Consider the following 19045-nt stretch of genomic DNA (forward strand, 5'->3'; position numbering starts at 1 on the left):
ATTCAAAATGCATATTAATAAATAAAACAATAAATAAAACATATTTACACGCATATATGTAATGTGTAAATATATGTAATAAGTGTATATGCTAGTTTATAAACCAGCCACGAAAAAACTAGTATCACATCTTACACAATTACAAATCTAGTGCAATATGCAAACATTTTTGTGCCTTAACATAAATAATAATACAAAAAAATTAGGAAACCTTTAGTGCCCTCTGCTGGTTAAATAATTTAAAAACTTCTTCAAAAACTAAGCACGTGATTTATTGTTTTTTTTTTTTTTAAATAGCATAACAGCATTTATATATAGTTTACAACAGACAACATTACATGGGTTTTATGGGTAGGTTAAAAAAAATGGTTGTACTTGATTTAACCACAGCATGAGGGCTTTCAAGATGAAACATAGGAAGAACGACACTTCTCCACAATCATATTTTCCTTTGCATTCAACAATAGCAAGGAAATATTCATGACAAGCACTTAGGATGATGTCAGAATGAAATGAGCACAGATGATTTCAGCAATACCCCAGATGACTAACAATCCGATATCTGCTCACACTAAACAGTTACACACAATTGAAGGCTTTCAAACAAATCTAGCAAATATAATGTACAATTCTGTATTTACAAGAAGAAAATATCATAACTCATGTCATTTATCACTGTTTCATATATCATCTCACTAGAATGTTAACTATGCATATCTTCTTTATATTAAAAAAACACAAGTTGTGGTGTTGTTCAAGGACAGACAAATATTGAGATAGAAAACATTACTAACATCACCAAACAGAATTTATTTACTTTTAGGTGCAAAAAGAGACGTTCTTGCCACTACATGTCAACATTCAGAGAAAATGCTATTGTGGAAAGTCTTTAAACACATCAAAACATTCCTTTTTAAAGTGTGAAAGCAGCCGGCTGTAAAGAAAACCAACAGTCTAAGAGAAAAATTTTAACAAAGTCATCGAGGTATGAAATGAACAATTTGCTGCTTTATGAAAAACATAACTTCAAATTAATCCTCGAATGAGTTGTTTCTCGCTGGCCCACATCTGAATGCCAATCATGGGTGGTCTTGTGTTGCATAGCACAGAGTGTTACAGTTGTTTGGTCAATGGGGCAAAAGTAGAGGCAGGCCATATGTGAGTCTCTCATGAGGTCAGATCACTTCTGTTTTGCGTTGAGTTATGAGCCCTCTGTTTTCTCCTCCCCCTCTGTAGTTTGTTTAGGAGGGTCAGCTGAGGATGAACTCTCTCCCTCCTGTCCGCCATCATCTGTTTAGAAAATAACAATACTCAATTTTAGATGCAATATTTTACATTTACATATGGGCAAAGTAAAGATGCATTTTAAATGAGAGGAAGACCTCAGACCTTGAATTAGTTCCATGTAAAATAAAATAACAATTCTATGTTGTGAGACAATTATAAGAATGACCACTAGAGGGCAGAAGAACAAGATCATTATTCAACAGGGCATCCTACAGGCTTGTTAACCTTTGCCAGTGCGCCAGCGCACTGAAGAGTTTTTTTCCCCCACTAGTTTCATGTTTATGAATAGATTTAACGTGAAAGAACATCATTAATCTTGGCAAACTATATATCATTTTAAAGGTGTAAGCCTCAAGCATCGATGATAGAGCTCTGTTTTTCGATGAAAAGCTTATAACGAATGTATTTCTTGCATTTATGTAAGCAGTACAGATCAAAACACACGTAATCAAAAACGGAGTACATACCAGTAGTGTCGTAATAACGAGCCACACACGCATCCACTGCTAAAAGTTCCAGATTGAATGGAAAGGTGAGAGTCCACTGAATAACATCCCATAGAGCATTTTTAGTCCAAAGAAACAATAACGTTGTAACATCGATGGTTGTTCCTTTGTTTACATCGAGTTTCTTCAGGGTGAAGTATCATACTTGTCGGTTATGCAATAAAATTATGCATAAAAACAGACTCCCGGTAGCCGAACGTTATATGTGTGTGTTGCTTAGAGTGTAATGAACAAATTAAGACCGCACACACACACACAAATACAAAGATAGGCAATATATAGGTCAAAATATCCAAACACTGCGGTCAGTTTTTTTGACGTCATGATATGCTGATCCTATTATTTTGTCTTTACAACGAAAGCCAATGAAAGAATTGAAATTATATGACTGATAGAAAATGTAGCCAAGCAGTGCACGATTCCAACGATACCCGGGAAGATTAAATTCCTCGCGAACAAGATGTTTTTTTTATTTATTTGAATCAGCCACTCTCTATTGAGGAGCTAACCTGCGACGTAGGCTGTGACCACACCCCCGTCATTTGACAACAAACAAGCCATAGTAAAAAGACGGAAAACATCTGTTTTCGCGTCTTACTTACTGGACGGATTATCTCATCAAATGGATCGTCAAAAGAAGTTTTTTTTCTGCTGAAGATGTTTTATTTGAGATCACTCGAAGCAGCGATGACGAAATTGAGGAGAGTGAAGACAGCGCCGAGGGTGATATGCTTGAGGACGGAAAAGATGGTCCAATTTTACATCGGTGAGTTGCTATGTAACATGCACACATTATACGTGTGTGTGTGTGTGTGTGTGTGTGTGTGTGTGTGAGAGAGAGAGAGATAGAGAGAGAGAGAGAGAGAGTGTGTGTGTGTGTTTGTTTTCCCATTTGATTTATAAGGTAAATGCATTGTGGTCTGAAAAGATAATGCTACTTTATATGTATTTATTTATTTATCTATTTATATTTGTATTTATTGGATAATTGTACAGTTGTTTAGTTGTTTCTGTCATTTTGTCCTAGCACACACACACTATATATCTATATAATGTATGTGTGCTAGGAAAAAAAACAGAAACAACTAAACACCTGTACAATTGTCCTATACAGTATAAATATAAATAGACTTGACATTTTTTCTGTATTTTTCCTAGCACACACACACTATATATATATATATATATATATATAGTGTGTTTGTGCTAGGAAAAATTACAGAAATAACTAAACAACTTTACAATTGTCCAATATATACAAATAGAAATAAATAGAAATAAAGTAGCATCATCTTTTCAGACCACAATGCATTTACCTTATAAAACAAATGGCCTGTCTGATGGCTGGCCATCAGTGTGATTGTTGGTTCTATGTCTGACCATCCATATGAATGCTGTCTGTATCACTGGCCATGCTGTCTAAAACGACTGCCCATCAGTTTGATTGTTGATTGAATGGCCAGCCACATAAAAACTATACAGAATTATTTACTTGACATGCGGTGCTAATTATCTTTCCATTCTTTCCCATGCAACAGCCATCAAGTTGAATCTTCAGATGAAGAGTGGCATCCAAGCACCAGCCAACCAGTAGAAAAGAGATGCAAGCTCTCAAATTCTTCAAGATCTGCACTTGCTGTTTTAGACCTGAATCGACCAGTAAAAGGGAGAGGCAAAAAGAGCAGCAGAAAAACCAAGTCCATACCCGCTGTGTCCCCAAGCACCCCTAAAGAAAAGTGGAACTGTTCAACTGACGAGGACGTTTGGCATGACCAGCACTGACTAAACAGGACTTAGCATTTTGCCAGAGACAACAGCATTTTTGAATTTTTTTTCTTTGCCTTTTCTGTTGCAAAGAAATTCAGTTATTTTTTATACATTTATTTTTTTAAATATTTCATAATATTTTACTTATATTTTTATTGTTCTGTTGTGCAAATAAATCACTTATATAAAGTCTTATGGTTGTGTGGATTATTTTATAATTGAAAAAGCATGGAACAGTGTATATGATGACTAAAATAGCTTGCAGTACCCTTCATAACATTTGGTCATTAGGTTGCTTTTTGAGGTATCCAAGGAGGCTTCTTGGTACCTGGACATAGTCTTGGAAAAAATATTGCAGAAATCTCATTTTTCATAATATCTTCCTCAAATGTGAAATATAAACTGATGAGACTTGTGGCTTTCAATCAATTACCTAACTGGATTCCTCCAGGTTTGTTTTCATTTATTTTTTCATAAAATAATGAAATGTTACTTGCAGTACAAATTATCTTCAAGACACTTTAAATTCTATAAATTTTTGTCTGTGTAAGTTTTTTCAACTTTTACATTTGGGTAATAAACTCCAAAGTGTCTTCTTTTTAAATGTGTCTAAATTGTGCATGTAGAGCAAATTGTTCAGTAACTACAATTATTTTAGTTTGGGGATGTCATTTCTGGGGATGTGCCTCGGGCAGGGGAGGGAGAAAGGGAACTGACATAGTCTTGGAAAAAAGCTTGCAGGAACCCCATTTTTCATTATATCTTCCTCAAATTTGAAATATAAACTGATGAGACTTGTGGCTTTCAATTATTTACCTAATTGGATTCCTCCAGGTCTATTTTTATATATTTATACATGAAATAATAAAACATTTTTTGAAGTTCACATTATTTATGAGGCACTTCAACTTTTATAACTTTTTATTTGTTTGAGCATAATCAACTCTGATTGATAGTTAGTAGAGTGCCAAGTGTCTTCTTTCCAAAGAGACCTTAATTGTGCCTGTGGTACACTGTTCTCAGGAGCTATATTTATTTTAATTCAGGTATGTCATTTTCAGCTGTGAGCCCCTGAGTGGGGGTGCAGGTTAACAGGGATAGTTGACCTAAAAAATTATGCTCTCTTCCATACAATGAAAGGTAAAAGGTGACCAGGGTCTGTTAAGCTCCAAAATTGACAAAAAAAAAGCACCATAGCAATACCATTTGTCCATATGACTCAATTGTGCTATCAGGAAGCTTATTTTGATATTTGGCATCATCATCGTCACTAAACCTGTTTTGACACATTTTGATGGATCATGTTTTAATGTATGTGTACACAAATAAGAGTTACTGTGGAGGAGAAGACTATCAGCGAATAATACAATTTGTAGTACGGACAACTTTTGTGCTTTTTTGTCATTTTTGGAGCTTGTCAGGCTTGTTCCCTGTCACTGTCATTGTATAGAAGAGAGCTGTGCGCACACTCTGCTAAACATCTTTTTTTTTTTTACAAAAGAAAGAAAATCATTTGTGTATGGAATGACACAAGGGTGAGTAACAGATGCCAGTTTTCATTTTTGGGTGAGCTATTCCTTTAAGAAAATGACTTAGAAGCATACAGCAGAAGCCTGTTTAATATTTACAACTTTATAAATAATGTATCATATGGTATAGGGTGTATAGTACAGTACATCACTTTTATCAGAACTGCAAAGATTCTACACAGCCTTCACAAACTTCTCATTGAACATCATTTGCAATCATCACATATGAACGCTTTGAGACTCATGGGCAACCCAGAGATCAAAAGTGTATGACTGCAGGCAATTTTAAAGATACACTGGAAATTTTTGTCATTATATAATCCTCCAGTAAAACATTTTGAATGGATATTTATCAGTAGCATGTGGTTTGAATCAAGGTCATTGGCTGGAGGTAAAATAACCTTTAATAACTTTTTTTGAAGATTGTTTTATTATTGATATATTAGACGTATAGCAACGTTTGTCTTTGAAAAATCATACAGCTACCATAGAAATAAAGACTAAGGTATGATCACTTTCTAAAAGCATTCGGTAGCAGTTTAACATACAGTAAAGCCTCTGATGACAGTTCCATCACACAAAAGCACTTAAGTATTTGATGAAAGTGTATTTACGATGACAGAGTGCTCTTTTCTACAGGGGGAAAGTGCCTTTTAAGAGAGACGCTTTGTCAATCACAGGTACACTTCAGCGAGCCACTGAAACTCAAATCTAGTAACATGTATATGTTAACATTAGACTGATGTAAAACTGGTCACCAACCGGGCAAAGTCTGCTATACTTTAAGTGCCGTCAAATAAACCATGAATATGTTTCAAAGATATGATGCCGCTAACTTGGAAAACATGGGCAAATCCAGCTTCACAAGTCTGATTTTAAACTTGACATTTACAGCAGGACTGGTGCGCCCTGACCACCAGATGTGGCCTAACACCAGTCAATCAGAGTGCAACTGTCGATTTTATAGCTAGTCTTGCCATTTTTGTGTGCAATACACATCAGATGGTTAGTGAACAGACTGCGGGAATGTCGTGTGAAGCTGTGACTAAGTCTACTCTAAAACAAGATGAACGAAAGATGTTACCCCGGATATGAAATACAGTACCTGCTACTGAAAGCTCAGCTAGTTTATCAGGCAGGTCGGCGGCTCCAGGACCAGCCGTGGAACCTAGAATGTCTGGCAATGCATTCCGTCGGCCAGTCCGGCCCGTGGCTGCAAAGTCAGAAACAACAGGTTCCACATCAGTCATCTCTGGTGGTCTTCATAGCATCATCTGAAATATATTGAGACACAATGCATTCATTAATTTATTATATTGGGCTTGAAATGGGGTATTATTTTATCAGCTCATAAGCTGTGCTACTCTATTTGAAGATTTCATTCGGCTATTTTCAATATCCTTATCTTTTTATCTTCTGCAGGGCTAATAAAAATAGAATAAACATTTTAACCAGCTGGGTCACTTTGAATAATTAAAATCAAACCAGTTCATGCTGCCACATACCATAGCAAATTCATGATTTGATATTTACATGTTCTGAAAATAGGAGTTGTGGCTTGCTAAACAATGTCCCACCATGGGAAAACACCATGGTATAAGGGTGTTGTCGGTGGTTGCTAGGGGATTGTTATGCAATTGTTAAAGGTGTTCTGATTGTTTTTTTTTTGTGCATTACTATACAGTTGCTAGGGTATTCTGAGTGGTTGCCAAGGCATTGCTATGTGATTGCTAGGGTATTCTGTGTGTTTTTTAGTGCATTACTATGCAGTTAATAGGGTGCTGTGGGTGATGGCCAGGTCATTACTATGTAATTACAAATGTGTTGTGAGAGTTTTTTAGTGATTTAGTATGCAGATACTAGGGTATAGTGGGTGGTTGTCAGGGTGTTGCTATGTGATTGCTAAGGTGTTCTGACTGTTTTTAGTGTGTTACTTTGCAGAGGCTTGGATGTTGTGGGTAGTTGCCACAACATTGCTGTGCTCTGGCAAAGGTGTTTTTAGTGTTTTTTACTATGCAGTTACTGAGGTGTTGTAGATGGTTTCCAGGGCATTGCTATGCAATTGCTAGGCTCTTCTGAATGTTTTTTAATGTGTTACCATGAAGTTGCTAGGGTGTTAAGGGTGGATGCTATGGTGTTGCTATGCAATTGTTAAGGTGTTCTGAGTGTTTTTTTGTGCATTACCATGCAGCTGCTAGGGTATTTTGGGTGGTTGCCAAGGCATTGCTATGTGATTGCTTGGGGGTTCTGAGTGTTTTTACTGCATTACTATGCAGTTGCAGGGGTGTTTGTTAAGGCATTGCAAAGTGATTTCTAAAGTGTTCTGAATATTTTTTGTATGCTACTATGCAGTGGGTGTTTTGGGTGGTTGCCAGGGCATTGCTATGTAATTGCAAATGTGTTCAGAATGTTTTTGGACTTTACTCTGCAGAGGTTCTTGTGGGTGGTTGCCAGTGCCTTGCTATTTGATTGCGAAGATGTTCTGAGTGTTTTTAGTCCATTCCTATGCAGAGGCTAGTGTGTTGAGGGTGGTTGCCATGACATTGCTATGCTATGTCTTAGGTGTTCTGAGTGTTACTATGCAGGGTATTGTTGGTGCCAGCAAGGGTGTTGCTATGAGATTGCTAAGGTGTTTTGTGTGTTTTATAGTATGTTTCTATGCAGTTGCTAGGTGTTGTGGGTGATTGCTTAGGTGTTCTGAGTGTTTTGACTATGTTAGTATGCAGTTGCTAGTCTGTTGTGGGAGGTTGCTAGCAGCTTGCTTACTGGCCAAAGTGTCTATGATATTCTCATCCCTATAAAAAGAGTCAGGTCCCTTCTTCAGTTTATTTAATTTTAATGTTGTAAGTCTGATCCATTTAGAAAAGTGATAAAAAAAAAAAAAGGTAAACCTCTCATCAACGAGCTGCACAATTTGGACGAGTTATGTGCCAATGTTTATTAGTTAGGATTAAAAGTTTTGAAAATTCAAAATCAGCATTGCCATGGGCAACAACAAAATGTACTATTTGATTCCGAGGCATTGGGATTCGGGAATCGACTCGAAACGTTTGAATCAACTCCAAAGCTGGAGTCGATTCCTTTCAGGAAAACAGTTGATATTTTCGGACAGTGTTTATTTCCTTGACCACTGAATTACTACAAATTTCATTAGTACAATTTTACAAAAGTCTTATGCATCTTGAGTCTTTTGTAGTTTGTAAGCATCTGTAAATCCACTCCATTTGTTCATCTTTACGAAGCAATCACACAAGCCCTTCAAAACATCTGCTTTCCAGTATAGTCTGCTGGTAATTTACTTTAGATTAAACTTATTATCAATTAACATGCCAAATTTGTGACAGTAAATTGGCATACAATAACAACTTCCCGAAGTTACAACAAAAGTCAACAAAAAGGAGATGGCATAGTTCAGATAGCATCCTAGTTCACATCAATAAATCGGTATGTTCTCAACATAGTTCTCAACGTTTTTACAGTGTTTTAAAACATTTTACATATACATGCCACAGTATTAGCATGGTACACTACAAATCACACACATTCCTACCACCACACAATGGATGCTGGAGTGGGTTTAAGGAATCTGGCATGCATTCCTCATGCAAATCACATTCATTATGCTGGCAGTAAAAGATAGTTTTAAAAACACTTGGAAATGCCTTCAGTGAGCAGACACAATTGGTTGGCCAACAGTTACAGTTGACGTCAATTTATATACACTTAGGTTGAAGTCATTAAAACAAAAACATTTTTACCACTCCACAGATTTAATATTAGCAAACTATAGCTTTGGCAAGTCTACTTTGTGCATGACACGAGTCATTTTTCCAACAATTGTTTACAGACAGATTGTTTCACTTTTAATTAACTATATCAAAATTCCAGTGGGTCACAAGTCTACATGCAATGAGTTAACTGTGCCTTTAAGCAGCTTGCTTATTGGCAATTAGAAAATTAGCTTCTGATAGGAGGTGCACTGAATACCAGTGTACCAGTGGATGTATTTTAAGGCCTACCTTCAAACACAGTGCCTCTTTGCTTGACATCATGGGAAAATAAAAGCATATCAGCAAAGACCTCAGAAAAAAAAATTGTGGACCTCCACAAGTCTGGTTCATCCTTGGGAGCAAATTCCAAACACCTGAAGGTACCAAGTTCATCTGTACAAACAATAGTACACAAGTATAAACACCATAGGACCACACAGCCATGTGTGGCTGCATTCTGATGCATTCAGATGCATTCTGTCTCATAGAGATTAACGTAATTTGGTGCGAAAAGTGCAAGTCAATCCCAGAACAACTGCAAAGGACCTTCTGAAGATGCTGGAGGTAACAGATAGACAAGTATCTATATCCACAGTAAAACGAGTCCTATATCAACATAACCTTAAATGTTGCTCAGCAAGGAAGCCACTGCTCCAAAACGGCCATAAAAAACAGACTAGAGTTTGCAAGTGCACATGGGGGCAAAGATGTTACATTTGGAGAAATGCTCTCTGGTCTGATGAATCTCAAATGTAACTGTTTGGCCATAATGACAATCATTATGTTTGGAGGAAAAAGGGTGAGGCTTGCATGCCGAAGAACACCATCCCAACCGTGAAGCATGGGGCTGGCAGCATTATGTTGTGGGGGAGCTTTGCTCCAGGAGGGACTGGTGCACTTCACAAAATAGGTGGTATCATGAGGAAGGACAATGATGTGGCTATATTGAAGCAACATCTCAAGACATCAGCCAGGAAGTTAAAGCTCAGTCGCAAATGGGTCTTCCAAACGGACAATGACCCCAAGCATAACTACAAAGTTGTGGCAAAATGGATTATTGACAACAAAGTCAAGGTACTGGAGTGGCCATGACAAAGCCCTGACCTCAATCCAATAGAATATTTGTGGGCAGAATTGAAAAAGTGTGTGCTAGCAAGGAGGCCTACAAACCTGACACAGTTACACCAGTTCTGTCTGGAGGAATGGGCTGAAATTCCAGCAACTTATGGTGAGAAGCTTGTGGAAGGCTACCAAAACATATAACCCAAGTTAAACAATCTAAAGGCAATGCTACCAAATACTAGCAAAGTGTATGTACACTTCTGAATGTGAAGAAAGTCATAAAAGCTGAAAAATTATTTTCTCTACTATTATTCACACATTTCACATTCTTAAAGTGATCCTAACTGACATAAGACAGGGAATGTTTTCTATGATTTAATGTCAGGAATTAAACGTATTTGGCTAAGGTGTATGTAAACTTCTGACTTCAGCTGTAACTTGTCTTTAATCTGAGCATTGTTGAATTAGATCTGAGAGCGCATGTAGCCCTCAGGGAAAATTCCAATGAGAATGTGGAACCAGATTTTACTGACAAAATGCACTGCCAGCTTAACCAAAAGACCTTTTATCATTCTTATCCTATAAATTACAGATGGCCTTGTATATCAGATAAAAATAAATAAATAAATACAAGAGTCCCAAAACAGTTTCGGCATGCAGTAATATCTGGGGCAGTTTATCTGCAAGGTTAAACCAGGATAACAATAACCTGATTCTACAAGCATTGTCCTAATAACTAATCAATATTCTTATAAGTTAAAAAACAGCCATAACATATGTGTTATGCATGTTTGTACAGAAATAGCAGTAAAAGCTTTAGTTGTAGGGTAAGTACATTTTCTCACAATTGACGGCACTTTTCTGTTCTCCAGGAAATCTAAACAGTCTGCCCAACTGAAACGTTTTATTTATAAATTATTACAAATTGGTTCTCGCTCTCGGTGTGGCACGTGGTGAGTTGTGCATGGATGCCGTGGAGATGCGTCTTGTTGTTCCAGTGTGTCGTCTATTCATTACTATAGGCTGTTATAAAATAGTATGCTACAAAATGTACAAAAGATTGCATAATTAAAATATAATGCATCATATTTTGTCATTATGTGAAGATTCGCTGCCCAAGTCTGAAAGAATGTCTGTCTGTTCTTCCTTCAGGTTACCGTAGTAATCTTAGTAAGTGTGCACCACTTTATTTAGTGACTGTCTGAACAGTCTAGTTTCAAATAACAGGAGATGCCATAACCATTGCGTTTTAATATGCGTGTTAAGTTGAAGTTCAGTTTTGAAGATGCTGCATTGGGTTTCATTTAACTGCGCTCTGTCTAGATGTCTGAAACACTCGCCTGCTGTACACTGCCACATGCGGCTTGTGTGTGTGTGTGTGTAAGTGTGCGTGCGTGTGTGTCCAGATGTTCGCTCTTGTGAGGAAAGCCGCGAAGCTCTGTATTGTTGTTGCTGTGATTCATGAAGTGTTTCATTCAACTCGGAGAGTCTGAATTTCCACCTTTCAACTAAGGAAAGTGCAACGGAATTACACTTTATATCAGATATCCAACTTGGAAACTGGACCGAAATCTTAATAAATTTCTTCGAGATGCAGGTGTGTGTTACGTCATGCAGGGCTGGGAGGTTTAGTCAGTGACAATCATTCACTTTTATTAAATAATATCCATTAACGAGTCAAAGTTCTTCCATTACATCATAATAAAGTGTGTTTAGCAAACGTTTTACAGAGACAGGTTTTCAAAATATGTTTACTTACCCTCTCTTTGTTTTGATTATTGTAACGATAGCATTGCAGTGTAGTATCAGTTTGTTTGCCATGAGAAGACTCTGATAATCAATGTCACAACGTAATCAATCTCAAAATTAAAAATAAGCTCCCTCTTTGACACGTTTGTGTTTATTTGTCAGGTAATTTTCACTGGATTTCGAATTAAGTGAAAAGTCACATCACGCGTGATCACTATCGATCATCGTTTTCATGACCAATCATTGCTGCTACGTCCTAGTACCCGAGTCCTCGAGTACTCGTGCCCATCCCTAATCCCAATCCAATATGAGTGTTGTTGTTTTGTTGCATAATAAATTTAGAATATCTTTACATTATTGTGTGGAACAAATTGGGTGTACTCTTTAATATGTAAAGAAACACAAACCTCTAACTACACATTATTTCAATATAAATGTATATCTTATTAAAAAAAACTATTATTAACTAGTATACTGGATAATGTAGCAGCAAAATTAACAGGAATTCCAGTATAAGTCATCAGTTGAAAAGAAACAGTTTCTCAACATTCTCTTTTTTGTTCAGTTTAGTTGTAAGATATCAGCTCAACTTTCATTCACACAGTTATTTTTGGAACCCATTCAACTTAAATATTATTATCATTTGTAAACAAATGATAATAATAATAATATATTCATGCACCTATAACTTTTAAACCCTCATGCTTTTATTTTGACATTCTGAACTCTCCAGGAAGACCTGAAAGTGTGTCTGTTTGTAGGCAAGTTCAGAGTAGTTTAATTCGCTTCATATTCAAATTCTGGTAAAAAAAAAAAAAAAACACCTCCAGTGGCGTTCTAAATGCATATTATAAGTGAACCAAACTATTGAGTATATTCATCTGAGATATTGTTCGTGAGTAGCGATCAAATATTGCTCACCGCTGTGAAGGCTAAAAATAGCCATGAGTGTGTGTAAACAGAGCAGCGCCATTCAATGCGCGTGCATTTTATATATTTACTTCTAAAACACAGTCTTTTGCGATTCACAGAGCTATCGCATGTCTTCAAGAGGCTTTGAATAAATTCACGAGTCATATGAACTACTTAAATGGTGATTTAATGGTTCTTTTATGTAATTTTTTACAGTAACGAACATGACTAACATACAGTATTGGATTTGGATCGGGCTCGTCGGACCGATACCCAATTCGCCTAAAATCTTCAGTACTGGAGCCGAAACCGATCCAGGTATATAATTGGTGCATCCCTAGTTTGCAGATGCCACATGGTTTGATAATTTCTGATCTAATGATATTTTTAAGCGTCTTAAGTTTCCAAAAACATTTTAGGAAAACTGTATATACAAATTAGTTTACTTGAGAGATACTAAATGAATGACTCTCGTGCCTTTGGGTCAGTAGTCGTTAAAGCCTTGGCTGGTATTAAGGAAGATAACATCCTGTAACATCCTAACAAATATGACAGGTCTTCTCTATGGCTTTTATTGTGATTTGAGGATCTTTGTTCGGCTCTTGATAGAGGTACAGTTTGTTGGACACCAAATCATCAGTGACATCTGCTATCCTTGCAGTTAAATGTTACTGTATAAAACAGAATACTGAAAGCAGTGACATTTAATAGAGCAAGAAGAAATGTACTAAAAATATCTCCATTTGAGTTCCACAGAAAAAATAAAGTCATATGAGTTTGAGATGTCATAAGGGTGAGGAAATGTTGAGAGAACTACTGCATCATTTTTGGGTGAACTTCTCTTTTAATGGCCTCACATTTTCACCTGTGGCACTGATGCTTGGCATGCATCAATCCAGCGATCACGGCACTAAAATCAATGCATGCCCTGACACTACACTACAAAAGCTGCTCATGTGTAAGGAAGCTCTGCACAATGGTCAGTGACGGGACACTTGGTAATCCTCTCACTGGTGAACGACACCCCTCGGCAGCAGGCCACCAGCTCTGGTTCTTCACAGACTGTGCCAGCTGGCTGGTCCGACCACCGCTGAAAGAGACTGCAATAAGATAACATTGCAGCATGCTGTTGATGGGTTGTTGTAGCGATATGTGCAGTTGCAGCATTCTCACTGGTTGGATGATCACTGAAAATTAAAGGAATAGTTCCCCCAAAAATGAAATTTCTCTCATAATTTACTCAACTTCATACCATCCCAAATGTGTATGACTGTCTGTCTTCAGCGTAACACAAATTAAGATTTTTAGAAGGTTCATACAATGTAAGTGAATGGATGCCAATATATATATATATATATATATATATATATATATATATATATATATACAGTGAGGAAAATAAGTATTTGAACACCCTGCTATTTTGCAAGTTCTCCCACTTAGAAATCATGGAGGGGTCTGAAATTGTCATCGTGAGGTGCATGTCCACTGTGAGAGACATAATCTAAAAACAAAAATCCAGAAATCACAATGTTTAATTTTTAAACTATTTATTTGTATGATACAGCTGCAAATAAGTATTTGAACACCTGTCTATCAGCTAGAATTCTGACCCTCAAAGACCTGTTAGTCTGCCTTTAAAATGTCCACCTCCACTCCATTTATTATCCTAAATTAGATGCACCCATTTGAGTTCGTTAGCTGCATAAAGACACCTGTCCACCCCATACAATCAGTAAGAATCCAACTACTAACATGGCCAAGACCAAAGAGCTGTCCAAAGACACTAGAGACAAAATTGCACACCTCCACAAGGCTGGAAAGGGCTACGGGAAATTGCCAAGCAGCTTGGTAAAAAAGGTCCACTGTTGGAGCAATCATTAGAAAATGGAAGAAGCTAAACATGACTGTCAATCTCCCTCGGACTGGGGCTCCATGCAAGATCTCACCTCGTGGGGTCTCAATGATCCTAAGAAAGGTGAGAAATCAGCCCAGAACTACAGGGGAGGAGCTGGTCAATGACCTGAAAAGAGCTGGGACCACCGCTTCCAAGGTTACTGTTGGTAATACACTAAGACGCCATGGTTTGAAATCATGCATGGCACGGAAGGTTCCCCTGCTTAAACCAGCACATGTCAAGGCCCGTCTTAAGTTTGCCAATGACCATTTGGATGATCCAGAAGAGTCATGGGAGAAAGTCATGTGGTCAGATGAGACCAAAATAGAACTTTTTGGTCATAATTCCACTAACCGTGTTTGGAGGAAGAAGAATGATGAGTACCATCCCAAGAACACCATCCCTACTGTGAAGCATGGGGGTGGTAGCATCATGCTTTGGGGGTGTTTTTCTGCACATGGGACAGGGTGACTGCACTGTATTAAGGAGAGGATGACCGGGGCCATGTATTGCGAGATTTTGGGGAACAACCTCCTTCCCTCAGTTAGAGCATTGAAGATGGGTCGAGGCTGGGTCTTCCAACATGACAATGACCCAAGCACACAGCCAGGATAACCAAGGAGTGGCTCTGTAAGAAGCATATCAAGGTTCTGGCGTGGCCTAGCCAGTCTCCAGACCTAAACCCAATAGAGAATCTTTGGAGGGAGCTCAAACTCCGTGTTTCTCAGCGACAGCCGAGAAACCTGACTGATCTAGAGAAGATCTGTGTGGAGGAGTGGGCCAAAATCCCTCCTGCAGTGTGTGCAAACCTGGTGAAAAACTACAGGAAACGTTTGACCTCTGTAATTGCAAACAAAGGCTACTGTACCAAATATTAACACTGATTTTCTCAGGTGTTCAAATACTTATTTGCAGCTGTATCATACAAATAAATAGTTAAAAAATCATACATTGTGATTTCTGGATTTTGTTTTTTAGATTATGTCTCTCACAGTGGACATGCACCTACGATGACAATTTCAGACCCCTCCATGATTTCTAAGTGGGAGAACTTGCAAAATAGCAGGGTGTTCAAATACTTATTTTCCTCACTGTATATATATACACACAAATATATACAAATAATCCACACAATTCCAGTGGTCAAATTAACGTCTTCTGAAGCTAAACACTGTGTGTGTGTGTGTGTGTGTGTGTAAGAAATAAATCAATGTTTAAAAGTTTTTTTACAAAACATTCACAAGGGTTGAGGTCAAGCGTGTTGGCAGGTTCATGCGAGAAATGGCAAGTGAAATACATAAATAGAACCCTCAAGGTTGTTGGCGGGGTGGGAGGTTAGAGGGCTCAGGTTGCATCCGCTTAGTGGGGGGTATGTGCTTAGTGGTGTTGTATATTGTTTTATATTGTTTACAAGTAGGTCTAAGGGTGGGGCTGGGTTAGGGGTTCTAAAATATCGATATTATAGTCTGATGTAACTATGTATTTATAAGTATTTTTAAGTACTTGTGTTTATGGTGACGTATTCCATATAAGACTGCCCTGAAAAATTGTGTGATTTTGTCCCATACAACTTAAGCGCAAACACTTAGGAACATATTCATTGGTCATCTCAATCATGCAGTCACCTGTGAATAGTTCAGAGACTTCAGACAGATGTCAACAGATAGAAAGATACACCTGCCGGTAGTTTTCAATAACATTTTATTGTCAGAATTACTTATTTATTGTCAGGTTTTTAAATAGTTCAATATGAGTTTTTTTTCATCTTCAACATGTTATGTCACTGTTATGAATTCTAGGCTTGTTTGCAAGGCTTTATTAAAGAAGGAAGAATGAGTTAAATATAATTTTTTTTATTGTGTTGGCAGAGCCACATATTGTCAGAATCTGTGGCAATGATTTGCTTACACCAAGCTTGAAAGGGTTCTATGTTGTGTGTGTGTGTGTTTAATTATTTTTGTGGTTCAAAAGGTTCAGAGAAGTTAATGCAGACTAAGTGTTATGAATTCTAGCCTTGGACTGCATTTTATGAAGTCGTATTGTTTGCAAGGCTTTATTAAAGAATGAAGAACGAGAGTAATTTTATCAGTGTTAAGGCCCTCTTTTCAGTTTCAGTTTTTTTTTGCGCTTAAGCAGATTGTAATAAACAAAATCACACTGATAAATCAGTTATTTGCTGCTGAATGATGAACCAATATCAATGCATGGTAAGCACGAATCAAAATCACCCACAATGCAAAATTTCCTGACACTTTCCAAGCATTTTTTTTTATTATATCCCTTAATGTGTGCAGAGACAAATCATATAAAACATAAATACAAATATATGAACACATAGATGAATACAAATACTGTATTACTGTAAAAATTAAAATGAAAACGCTCACACTGGCAAGAAATACTTCATCATTTTCTACACTCAAATGAGACTACCCAGAGTTAGCCTCCGCATCGCTACTCATTTGCATAAAGTTCAACGATCATCAACTTTATCGAGTTGCTGGACAGGCCCACATCACATCGCCAACAGTCACTATCGATGATGTCACCAGAAATCTGCAACTGTCATTGAAAATGTATGCCTTCTGGTTATTTTGTAATTGCAAGTTACTGAGTGAGTTTACATGCAAACAATTAGCAGATAATAACTCAAATCTGCTCATTTAGAAAATCCAGCTACGCAAGAAATGACTTCTTAATTCGTGACTCTATTCTGAAACAACACCTCTGGCTATTCTAAATCTACTGCACCAACAAGACGGAAAACAGCAAGATCCAACATCTCCTCTCTCTCAGCCAATGCTGCTCTGCTTCAGGCAATTTTCTTGGCTGAGGAGAGCTTTACCACCTGATCCAGAGCACTTAGCAACCAGCAACAGAACTGAGCAACAAGGGTGGCAGCTTGTTCTGCCAGGTCAAGCCCTCATGATCCCAGCACCAGAGACTGGCGCCAAAAGCATTGCAGCTGGTACCATGCGCATTTATGGTGCATGGTACCATTTATGCAGCCGATAACATTTATTCACCATGTTCACTAGTCACTGTATGGCCCCAAAGAGATGTCTATGTCTGATCAAAGTCCAAAACAAATAGAATCCATCTTACAATTCATCTTAGTTTTTCGGCTCGTTTCCCAAAGCCATCTGAAGTTGTTCTTGAAAATATTTGTAGATTTACGAGTGCTCTGGAGTAATAATACAGGGCTAAGAGCATCATAAGGACATAGAATTATGCAGACACCTGCAGGACAATCGCAAAATTACACCTTATAAAATTAAATACCTATACATTTATGGTGAGACTTTAATATCAGGATAAATATATTTGATTTATTTTACTTTAATCTTAATAAATAAATAAATGCATAAAGTGGATAGTCAATATGGATTAATTAGTTAATATGTTTGTGTGGATGAGCTGGCAACAACAAAGTGGTGGTATGATTGTTGCAGAGAACTGTATACATTACAATCAGAGAGATAAGGAAACAAATTCAATTGACTTGTGAAAATCTTTCATACATTAGCTTGTCATCCTCATCTCCTCTTCCTCTGAGGCACACAAGGGTGCTCTCACCCTCACCACACATTGTGCTGCATAGCACATGTTGTGTAGCATTGCTATTAGTGTTATCACTTTTGGGAGTAACCAGCAGAACTTCCTTAAAATGGTGGATGTCCCTAAAGTGCAGCTATATTTATTTAGGATAGCAACTTTTAAGTAGAACTTAAAGAGCATCCTCGCCCAATCATGTAAAGTGCAGTTTTGAGGAACACGTTGTAACGTTTGTAAAATCGCTCGTAGAAAACACTCGATTTGTATTGGGAAACGAGGCCCAGATCGATAAGTAAAGTACTAGGAATGTGGATGACTACTGGAGTTAGGGTTGCCCCTTTTGATATTTTAAAATAAGGGACACTTAAGCAGCACAGATTACAGAATACAGTATGTATTCTAAATACTTTGGATTACTTCAGCACTGGAAGATTTTTTCACTTGTTTTGATAATTAAAACTCTGCCAGTACAGTAAGACAAAATACACATCTATCTTATGCAGTGTTGTTTCTAAAACAAGATAAATCAAATTGATCTTGTTTTAAGGATTTTTTTATATTTTTACAGGAAAACAATAAAAAAAATATTTTCAAGAATATAATTTTTGCCCTAATATCAAAGGTCCTACTAGAAAAAAGAAATTATGATCTAACGTGAATTTTCTTGATAAAAAAATATGATCGTGCCTGCAAACATCTACATGTAAAATGGCTAGAAATAGCATTTTAGCTTAGTGTAAAGCTGACAATTTACACAAGCTTTCTTTCTATTTCTTCTGCTCCAAACGTACTTCTCTGTCTGCTCGTATCAAAGTAACACATCATAAGAAAGTGTTTCGCCACTGTTCAAATGCACTTTGGATCGCATCATTTATATGTGTAAATGTTTTCCATCTGAAAGGACCGAATATTAAATGAAACAAATGACAATAAAATGCAAAGTAATCTCTTCAGTAATCAAAATACTTTTTGAATGTAACTGTATTCTAAATACCAGTTATTTAAATTATA

The 19045-nt window shown here is 37.2% G+C and overlaps 1 protein-coding gene across 3 annotated transcripts in view; it reads right to left on the reverse strand.

The window, feature by feature from the left end:
* Window positions 1-269: 269 nt before the first annotated feature.
* LOC127623895 (cAMP-dependent protein kinase inhibitor beta-like) overlaps window positions 270-19045 on the reverse strand; it is a 39509-nt gene continuing 20733 nt past the window's right edge. For all 3 annotated transcript variants that reach the window (XM_052098483.1, XM_052098486.1, XM_052098484.1), the window contains exons 2-3: window positions 6195-6363; window positions 270-1290 (exon numbers count right to left, since the gene is read on the reverse strand). In XM_052098483.1, the coding sequence (XP_051954443.1) occupies window positions 1202-1290; window positions 6195-6339 (234 nt within the window). In that variant the 5' untranslated portion in view covers window positions 6340-6363 and the 3' untranslated portion in view covers window positions 270-1201. The remainder of the gene's footprint in view (window positions 1291-6194; window positions 6364-19045) is intronic.

This window comes from Xyrauchen texanus, chromosome 30 (assembly GCF_025860055.1).
Source record: "Xyrauchen texanus isolate HMW12.3.18 chromosome 30, RBS_HiC_50CHRs, whole genome shotgun sequence".
NCBI classification, from domain to species: Eukaryota; Metazoa; Chordata; class Actinopteri; order Cypriniformes; family Catostomidae; genus Xyrauchen; species Xyrauchen texanus.